The following is a 10,597-nucleotide window of genomic DNA, read 5'->3' on the forward strand; positions in this document are numbered from 1 at the left end:
ACCCAACAGGGTGGGCGGAGGGGCGACAGCAGGAGGGCTAGAGTCCAGGAAACGAAACCAAATCCAAACAGGAAACTAAACAGGATAAACAGTCCGGGGGCGGTACGCTGGAAGGCGACGTCGGAGGCGGCGCTCGAGTCGCGGAGGGTGGCGACGTCGGAGGCGGCGCTCGAGTCGCGGAGGGCGGCGACGCAGGAAATGGACGAGGAGGCTGCTCTGGAGGGCCGGCAGGAAGGCCGGCTGGGGGCTCTGGAGAAGGACTGGGAGTCTCTGAGGAAGGACTGGGAGTCTGAGGAAGGACTGGGAGTCTCTGAGGGAGCGTCCGCAAACTCGGGGGGCGGAGCCACAAGAAACTCAGGAGGAGCGTCCGCAAGCTCGGGGGCGGAGCCACAAGAAACTCAGGAGGAGCGTCCGCAAGCTCGGGGGGCGGAGCCACAAGAAACTCAGGAGGAGCGTCCGCAAGCTCGGGGGGCGGAGCCACAAGAAACTCGGGGGACGCGGGAAACTCTGGAGTGGGGGGCTGCTCACATGCAGCGGGCGCGGGAAACTCTGGAGCAGGGGGCTGCTCACATGCAGCGGGCGCGGGAAACTCTGCAGCTGGGGGCTGCTCACATGCAGCTGGCGCGGGAAACTCTGGAACAGGGGGCTGCTCACATGCAGCAGGCGCAGGAAACTCTGGAGCGGGCGGAGACAAACGCCGCCTCGGCGCTGGGACCGGAGGCAGCGGGGAACGATGCTGTCTCGGAGCTGGGACCAGAGGCAGCTGCAGGCGGAGCCCAGGGGCCGGGACCAGAGGCTGCTCAGGGCAGCGGTGACGGCTTAGCCCAGGGGCCGGGACCTCCAGCGGCTCAGGGCAGCCGTGACGGTGGGGTCCGACCCCCGGCGGGCGGATCGCCAGCTGCGATCCCCATAGCGGTTCCAGGTGCAGAAGAGCCTCTCCACAAAACTCCTCCAGGGAGACCGCTCCAAACACCCGCCAGGGGTTCCACCGTCGGGTGTGGGCCTGCCACATGGGTCCCTCACCTTTTCTGTGGTCGGATCCTACTGTCATGATGTGGTTTGTTGTGGTGAGGATAGGAACGCAGGTAGACCCAGGATGTAGGTGAAGATGATGAATTTAATGATGATAAACCAGGAAACCGAGCAACAGAGAACGGCAGGAGGAACATCTGACGGCACGGGGAAACCAGGTAACACTTGACATAAAACAACATTAGGCAAGGATCCGACGAGAGACAAGGACAACAGGTGGGTTTAAATACACACGGGGTAATCAAGGGGATGAGACACACCTGGGAAACAATCAACGGGGCGGACAGGACAGAGACTCACAGGAAAAGCAGGACTAAACACAGGAAATCTCAAAAATAAACACACAGAAACACGGATCGTGACACTTCCTATTTGTTTGGTACTCTATACTGGTGTTCCGTCTTGAAGGAATCTTACCATTCTTTGTCTTGTTGACAGCTCTCTTTTCGGGGTTATGTTCCCTGCCAGTCAGCAGCTCCAAAAGCTTGGTGGGTCTATAAGTTCTGTTTTCTAACTGCAGACACATTTGCAGATAGACTCAGCTTTTGTATTTACATATTTCTTTTCTTCTACTCAAAGTGAAAAACAACATCTCAGAAGTACCTAACATGTTTTGAGGGATGGTTTATGAAGTTTTGCTGGATATCTGTCTATTTTTGTGTGTGAGTTGAATATAGCTGAGAAATAATTTTCTGTTAATAGACGTTGATATGTCAGTTTCTTAAGTGGAGTAAGTTAATGAAAATTAACTGCTTAAGAAAAACAGTTTAATTTAACTCAAACTAAATCCTATTCACACTGTGTATTGTAAAAAAGTTCAATTCCTTCAGTAGGGTTTAGATAACTACAGACCAACTATATACCAGAAAAAGGAGATGAAGGACAAAAACAACCAAAACAACATTAACTGTGAAGTCGGGTATGAAAGGAGACAGTGAATGCACCATGAGACTGGTCTGGTCAGACAGGTCAAGTGAGTTTCACACTTGGGAACAGCTGCCCCTCCCTCAGCTCATACTGATGCCTTTTCCCCCAATCAGAGACACAGCCACAAGCACCACAGCTGTTGCACTCTGAGGAATAAACGGAGAATTATCAGTAGGTAAGCTGCGTTTTTAATGACTTTACTAACAGTAGTAATCAGAGATGTTTACCAGTGTGAGACAAAAGACAGGTCACATTTCATCAGCCATGTTAAGTCTGTTTGTAAATAGTGAAACTAGCATTTAAGGTCACACTCCCAGACGTCTGACTTGCTGTTGTTAGTGAGTTTCCAAACTCGGGAATTTCACAGTCTAAGGTAGAGAAACATTTTGGTCCCTCTGAACTCCATGATTCTTGGATAGAAACGTCTGGAAAGTCTTGGGCTATCCAGGCACATACTATTTTCTTACTATACGGAGCTGAACAATAATATTAAGTAATTCACATCCAAATGTTGGAAGCTGCCTGGCCTCATGTCTGCCTTGTCATCTTTCCATTTTTTGTGAACATCTAATAGTGTCTTGTCTTGTTCTGTTTTCTAACAGAACAAGACTTGGATAGTCTTGGATAGTGAATTATCTTGGATAGTGAATTATCATTTGGATAGTGATAGTGAATTATCACTGTCCAAGTGTTATTACCCATGTTTCAGAAAAAAAAAACCTAAAGCCACATCAAAGTATCATATCTTTAAATTAAAGGCAATGTAAGGAAAAATACATACATGATTTCAAGGATTTGTTTCAAAAAATGCAATGCTAATTCAATTTAAGTTTGAATAAAAAAGTATTAATTTGTAAAGCAGCTCTTGGTTCAGTGGTAAGTTATGTTTTCTATGTGTTTGCTTCCAGAAGGAGTTCAGGTTGTGATGTCCGCATCTAGGTTTGACCGTGTGAGAGAAATGCCTCTCTATGACCAGGTCCCAGTGGGTCCTGGATGGAGGGACACTGAACTGCCCCCTCTCCCACCTCCACCACCACTACATGTGACTGTGCCAGCAGTCAGCTTAGATCCCCTCCCCCCTCCTCCCCTACCTGAGCAGCCAGCTGTGGGGCCTGAATCTTTCTATCCCTCCAGTGATGAGGAACCAGCTGAGGGGGACTGTGAAGCAATGGACATCAAGCCAGTTCGTCGCTTTATTCCTGATTCTGTTAAAAACCTTTTTCGGTTCAACAGTGGGAACAGAAGCAGCCAGGGGTGGTCTGTTACTTCTTCTACACAACCTCACTCCCCTGTCCCATCAGCCAGTAAGAATACCACCTGCCACACCACAACAGGAGTCCCCTGCTCACCACCCAACTCTGCCCCTCCATCTCCTTCACTTCCTGGCTCCTATTGGGACCCCTACGGTGGGTCAGTGGGGGGTTATACCTCTCAAAAGGAGAAAGATGGATTGATGCTGGGTGCTGAAGCTATGGACTTGGGTTCTGCAGTCCACAGTAATCTCTCAGCCCAGACCTACCAGGAGCGGGTGGAGGAGTACCATCAGCGCTATGCCTACATGAAGTCTTGGGCTGGCCTACTCAGGATCCTGGGTTGTGTGCAGTTGCTACTTGGAGCTGCTGTGTTCGCATGTGTCTGTGCTTATGTGCACAAGGATAATGAATGGTTTAATATGTATGGATACTCCCAGCCACAGATGTATGGAGGTCTTGGTGGGGGGGCTTCAGCATATGGAAATGGGGGCAGTACCTACACAGGTCCCAAAACACCTTTTGTTCTTCTAGTGGCAGGGATAGCATGGATAGTGACTGTAATCCTTGTTGTTCTTGGTATGACTCTGTACTACAGAGCCATTCTTCTTGATTCCTCTTGGTGGCCACTGACAGAGTGCTCTATCAACTTTGTACTGGCAGTGCTGTATATGGCAGCAGGGATAGTGTATGTAAGAGACACAACCAGAGGAGGACTATGCAACATGCCCATCTTCAATAATGGAGTCAATGGTGCATTTTGTCGCACAGAGGCTGGCCAAACAGCAGCCATAGTCTTCCTGTTCCTCACCATGGTGCTCTACTTTATCAGTGCAGGAGTTTGTCTGAAGCTGTGGAGGCACGAAGCAGCCAGGATGAGAAAGGAGGTGCTGGCACAGGAGGTCTGACCCAAACATCTCTCTTCACCTTCATGAATAAATGTTTAATCTCAGTTAGTAGTTTGATATTACATACATGGTTGAGTTATAATCCACCTCCATGTGTACATAAGAAAGCTGCTTTAAAACAGTCAGCTGTTTTAAAGCAGCTTTTAAAGCTTTAAAACAGCTTTAAAACAGTTATTGAATTGTTTGCTACTCTGGACATGTGGCAAACATCTAAATCAATTGAATTGATCATGAAAAGTTGTAAGGTACCAGAACTACTACCCTAGATTACAGAGTCAGAAGGGTTGCAAAAACAGGATTCTTTTACTTGTAGGTGTTCATGCTATTTAAAATACTAGAAAGAAACAAACAGGAAAAAAGCAGGAGTGATGTAATTGCTTTTCATCAAGCTCCCCACATCCCTCACCATACAGCCTGTCCTACATCACAAGAAGTGAATTACACTGCTCAAAAAAATAAAGGGAACACTCAAATAACATCCTAGATCTGAATGAATGAAATATTCTCATTGAATACTTTGTTCTGTACAAAGTTGAATGTGCTGACAACAAAATCACACAAAAATCATCAATGGAAATCAAATTTATTAACCAATGGAGGCCTGGATTTGGAGCCACACACAAAATTAAAGTGAAATGTTCCCTTTAATTTTTTGAGCAGTATACATACATTTCTGGTGTACATTAAAAATAAAAGTTGTGTTGTGGTGCATGGCGCATAAAATAAATAAATAACAGACACCTCTGAATTAAGCAACTTTGGGCACTGCAAACTCCTATAAGTCTGTAACTATCTTTGAATCATTTCAAGTTTTAAGCTAACAAATTGTCAAGGACTTTTTCTTCACCGTATGGGAAAGTCTTTTTGGCATGCTTGTTTGTGGCTCTAATTGAAAATTACTACAAACATTTTTCTGCCGAATATATTTCTTAATATATTATTAATACATTTTTGAAATTCTGAGTGCTCTGAATCTTTCTTGAGTCCTAAGAGTTTGAATTCAACTGAATTAAATTCACTTCAGTATAACTTTATTCAAGTTATTTACTAAGCACTGTTTTATCTTTCTCCTCACCACCATCTCTTGTTAACTTGAATGTTTGTTTATCTCGTTATTGACTGATTGATGAAGCAATTCAACTGTTGTGTCTGCCTCTGCTCTGAACCATTGTCGCTGATATAGCATCAAAGAGCTTAAGTAATCATTGGTTTGTGTTTGACTCTGTCCACATCAGCTTTATTTTTACCACACACATATTTTTAGCCACAATATATACAGACCCTTTCCACAAACTTAGAATGTCATGGAAACATTGCATAATCCCCATAATTCCATTCAAAATATTAAACTTTCATAGGTTATAGTCAGGGTCCACAGTTATATATATGGTCATAGCTATTTATGTAGTTAAAATAGCTAATGTCCTGTAATGTTTTCAACAATTTTAGATGAAAACCACTGGATCATCCATTCCACTGTCTGTAGTAAGTATGAAGAGTTTTATTTATTTCCCACCATGCTGCATAGACGTCTTCACAGTATGTTGCACTAAATGTTTACTGCTGCAGCTGGATTCAGCCTCAAGAGCCTCAGAGACACCTCTTCCTACCATTCAGCCTGACATCATGAATGCTCCAAACAATCCTGGATCTGCTCCTCTCATGGCAGCAGAACCAGAGATTCTTCGAGGTCACATACCATCTGGATATATCCCCAAACCTGTCATCATAGCAGATTATGTTGCGTGAGTGATCTATTCCATTTTCCAATATGTGTCCTTACATCTGTTGATGTAAGGACTTAACATCTTTTTATGATGCAATTTTCTGTTATCTCTTTGAGGTGCCCCTTTTGCATTTCTTATGTATATTTGAAAAGGTTTCAAAACAAATAAGCCTCTAAGTTCTTGTGTTTCAATATTGCTGAGTTGAAAGAACCATCTGGAGTAAAACTTTAGTGCAGGTGACCAGAGCGCCCAGGATTTTGTAGATCATTACATATGATTTTCTCTTTCCTGGGGTATATGTATGTATACATTTGACAGGAGCTAATTTCTCTAGGTAATATTGTATTGGGAAAGACAAGAAAACATACTAATTAAGTAAGGCAGAGGTGTCCTGTATCAGGGAATGGATGCAATTTAATTGCTGTTTTCCTTACTAGACTATGCATACAGTAAAAATAAAATAAAAATTGACACTAACTGAAGCAGTGAACTGGATGCTAATTGACGTAACATTTCTAAAGCTCAGCTTTAGAAAACTTCAACATAAAATGGCGTAGCTGTGTCACCAAGAATCAATAATAATTAGACTCAGAATTTTAACGCCTAAATTTTGGTTTTAGTAGATTTTAAGGCATTGAAGAATTTAACACATACAAAAGTTCCAAGCGAGAACCTTTGTATTTGTGTGTTTTCAGACTTCAAAACCATTTAAATTACAAAAAGGCACCCGTCACGGCTGTCCTCTTAGCCCCCTGCTATTTGATCTGGCCATAGAGCCCCTGGCCATTGCACTTAAGACCAGTAAAGAGATATCTGGCATTTGGAGGAAAGACATGGAACATAAAGAGTCACTTTATGCAGATGACCTTTTACTTTTTATTTCCAAACCATCAACCTCACTGCCTTTTGCTCTTGACATATTTAGCCAATTCGGTCAGATTTCTGGGTATAAGTTGAACCTTACCAAAAGTGAACTTTTCCCCATAGGCAGTAAAGCTAATTTGTCAGATTTTGCTCATCTGCTGCTCAGAATTGAAAGACAAAAACTCACATACCTTGGTATCACAGTGACAAAAAAAAACATAAAAACCTGTTCAAAGAGAATTTGATTCAACTGTTGAACCAAGTGAAGGGATCCCTCACAAAGTCGACACCCTTTTCCATGTCCCTTGTGGGACGTATCAATTCAATTAAAATGAATATACTACCCAAATTTCTATACCTTTTCAGGCATTACCTATCTTTATTCCTAATACTTTTTTAATGAACTGGACTCGATTTTTTCATCCTTCATTTGGCAGGGTAAACGCCCAAGGCTTAATAAATTACAACTCCAAAAACCTAAACAGCAAGGGGGGTTTGCCTTTCCCAATTTCCTGTTTTATTATTGGGCCTTTGAATAAATAGGCATGGGCATTTAGATACCGATGCATCTAAATGCCCAACCTTAGATGCTTAGTGTTCTGGTATTTTTACCATAACCTGGGTGGCTGCCCTGACTGGGTGGCTATGGAGCTACGCAGTGGTAACAACATATCCATCCCGGCCGTGCTTTGCTCTCCACTCTCGCTCGCTTCAGCTAAGCCCATTTTAAACCCTGTAGTGAAACACTCACTGAAAATATGGGGCCAGTTTAGGAAATACTCCACGATTTTTCTCTCTTAAGTCCAATTGCACCTAACCATTTTTTTAAATCATCTGTTCAGGATGGGGTGTTCCTAGAGTGGCACCGGAGGAGGCTTACTCATTTTAAGGACCTTTTCATAGAGAAGAATTTGGCATCCTTTGAGGAACTTAGCAATAAATATGGTTTACCTAAATCCCATTTTTTTTAGATATTTGCAAGCCAGAAACTTTCTTCAGTCTCACCTTTCAGGCTCAGTTTCTCTGCCAGAGCATTCACTGTTAGAAACCATCCTATTATTGAACCCGACTCATAAAGGGCTGGTTTCGTGGCTTCATGATAAAATGCTGACTATGAAAGAGACGTCCTCACCTAAACTTAAAACCTCATGGGAAGAGGACTTGAATATGGCTATACTGGATGAGACGTGGGCCTCTACACTCAACCTGGTGAATACAACATCTCTGTGTGACGCCATCGCCTCATTCAGTTCAAAATAGTAGAGTCCATCTCTCCAAAAGCAAACTATTTTGTTTCTATCCAGAAATCACCCCATACTGTGACAAATGCAAAATCAGTACATATGAACGCTGGTTCATATGTACTTCTGTCAGGGACAGGAACGTAGTGCATGGATCTACTGGGTAGTGACCTGGGTGGACTAAATGGGATTACTTTGTAGGGATTAATTTTCTGTATATTATTTTGTATCTGTGTTGGATAAACATCTCTTTGTATTCACAAACTGTATGCATAAAAGGAAAGAACTCAATATGAAGACAGCGATTAAAAAAAAAGAGATCTGACGGGGTGCAGGAAAAGACTGTCCACAGGTCACATTTCTAAAAAAGTATTTTTTCAAAAAAGTTCCATGAATGATCAGGAGTTCTTGAAACACATGAAAGCTGAATACATGTAATAAAACTTTCCACATATCTGAATAATAATAGTAAATAATAATAACACGTTTCATTTATAGGCACTTTTCTTGACAGTCAATAATGAATGAAAAACCTAAATAACAAAATAAAAACAATAAATATCTTTATTCTAAATGCCCATGCCTATTTATTCAAAGACTTAGCAGCCAAAAGGATTTTTGAATTCTAAAATATGTTGTTGATATATGATTTTTTTATTAAATTGGGATTCATTTAATGACAGACCTTGCAATTCACGCAATTAATTTTTTTAATTGAGTCCCACCACTAATAATAACCACTAGAAATCCAAACAGATATATCTTCTATATGTTCACGTTTGAACTGCTGACACTGTGCCATTTATTCCAAAGTATCTGTTGTATGTTCTAAAAGCTCTCCCTGCCCTATTATGCCAGCAGATCAACTTCCATAGTGTAGGTTCAGGGCTCCCTATGACAGGGCTGTCTGAAACGTGCTTTACTCATGATTATCTTAGGATGGGAATTAGCCATAATCATCATACTCAAGATCATCAATCCCTAGTAGCTGTTTAAAGAACAAACATGTAATACATACAAATGAAAATATATATATATTTTTACTTTAAAATGTTCTGCTCTTCATATTTCTTTAAAACCACAAACCTGCTAATGTTATTTGTTTTTATTGGAAACTATACTAATGGAATTATTGAACCTGAAACAAAATTTATTTGCCTCTGTTTGCACCTTGATGTGTGATGCCTTTTCAGAAAGTATCCCAGCATCCTGTCGGATGAGGAGAGGGACCAGTATAAGGCCGTCTTCAATGACCAGTATGCTGAATACAGAGAGCTTCATGCTGAAGTCCAGATCATGACTAAGAAGTTTGAAGAGATGGATGAGATGATGCAGAATCTCCCCTCGAGGCCCTCAAGTCAAATGGTACACCTCCCACTCAGTCACTATAGACAAAACTGGACATAGACAAAATGCTTCTGCCCATTAATCCTTTCATTTTCTTTCAGGAGAAAGAACGGATTAGTAGCATCTTATCGGAATATCAAAGGAAGAAAGCTGTGAGTACATGTAAAAACAGATTTATAGCCAATTCGTTGCCACACTTATTATGATCAAGTCTTTTCACGCTCCAATATTTATATGGCTCCAGTTGACAATAAATATCATCTGAGGGGACATTATAAGACAAATAAAGATTTGATTGAACTTATCAATGTTAACATTTCTATAGTCTACAAACCATACTTAGCTGCAACATCATAAGCGTTCTATTCTTTAATTACGTGAAGAGTTGTTTCTGACACTGATTAATTTCCTCTTCTACTCATTTTCTTGTCAGGACCCAACCTATTTGGAAAAAAGGGAACGTTGTGAGTATCTAAAAAGCAAGCTATCCCACATCAAACTGAAGATTCAGGAGTACAACAATACCATGGACTAGGGTGTGAGAAACATTCATGTCTGTAGTCACTTTCTTTAAAAATACTTTGTTGTATAAAAGACCAATTAAAGTTAATAACTTGTATCTGCTCATTGCTGTGCTGGGCCATTGTATTAGCCTGCTTGAAAGATTCCCATCATATAGATGTGTGCTTCAGGAATGGAAACATGGATCGATTTCATTTGAACCTGTGTCTGTACTAACACATGGAATGGTGTATTCAGCAAAGCGTGGGCAAGGCTACACTGAGGAAAACATTTTATGTGGATGTAAAATACACATAAACATAACTTGTTGTTCATTGAACACAGATACATCCGGGATCTTAACTTCACGTCTGCTTGATGATGAACACACAAAGGTCAATGTTCACTTTTAATCAGAATACAGAAAGAAAAGAAAATGCAGTCTGTCAGATATAAATGTAGAAATGAACACATCCTTATCAGTTCAACAGTGATTTAAATCTAACCTTAAGAACACACGTCACCATGTCAACATCAATGAACAAACAAACAGAACAGAAAGATTACAAAAAATTAAGTACACTGCTGAAACTCTGGAAATGTTCAAACCATGCAAACGCCTATAATTTCTTACTACCATGAATGTTTTTGCAGCTGTGTTTTATGGTGAAGCAGCTCATCTGTTGTATTATATAGTGAAATATAATGCCTTTTCAAACACTGAACCAAACCCTGTGGTGTAGTTCTTGCAGACTATCAAGATCAGGACTGATGCAAAATGTGAGATTTCTCCTGTTTTC

The 10,597-nt window shown here is 41.5% G+C and overlaps 1 protein-coding gene across 2 annotated transcripts; it reads left to right on the forward strand.

The window, feature by feature from the left end:
• The first annotated feature begins 2,012 nt into the window (after positions 1 to 2,012).
• marveld2b (MARVEL domain containing 2b) lies at positions 2,013 to 10,351 on the forward strand. 2 transcript variants are annotated; one of them, XM_007577435.2, is made up of 7 exons: positions 2,013 to 2,130; positions 2,868 to 4,111; positions 5,567 to 5,602; positions 5,687 to 5,862; positions 9,143 to 9,314; positions 9,398 to 9,448; positions 9,730 to 10,351. In XM_007577435.2, exons 2-7 carry the CDS (start codon positions 2,885 to 2,887, stop codon positions 9,829 to 9,831), a joined length of 1,764 nt encoding a protein of 587 aa, XP_007577497.1. In that variant the 5' UTR covers positions 2,013 to 2,130; positions 2,868 to 2,884; the 3' UTR covers positions 9,832 to 10,351. The 2 variants fall into 2 exon arrangements, with proteins under 2 accessions (XP_007577497.1, XP_007577496.1); XM_007577434.2 differs by having other exon boundaries at positions 2,014 to 2,134.
• The last annotated feature ends 246 nt before the right edge of the window (positions 10,352 to 10,597 follow it).

The sequence above is a fragment of the Poecilia formosa genome, unplaced genomic scaffold (genome assembly GCF_000485575.1).
Source record: "Poecilia formosa unplaced genomic scaffold, Poecilia_formosa-5.1.2 Scaffold441, whole genome shotgun sequence".
Lineage (NCBI taxonomy): Eukaryota > Metazoa > Chordata > Actinopteri > Cyprinodontiformes > Poeciliidae > Poecilia > Poecilia formosa.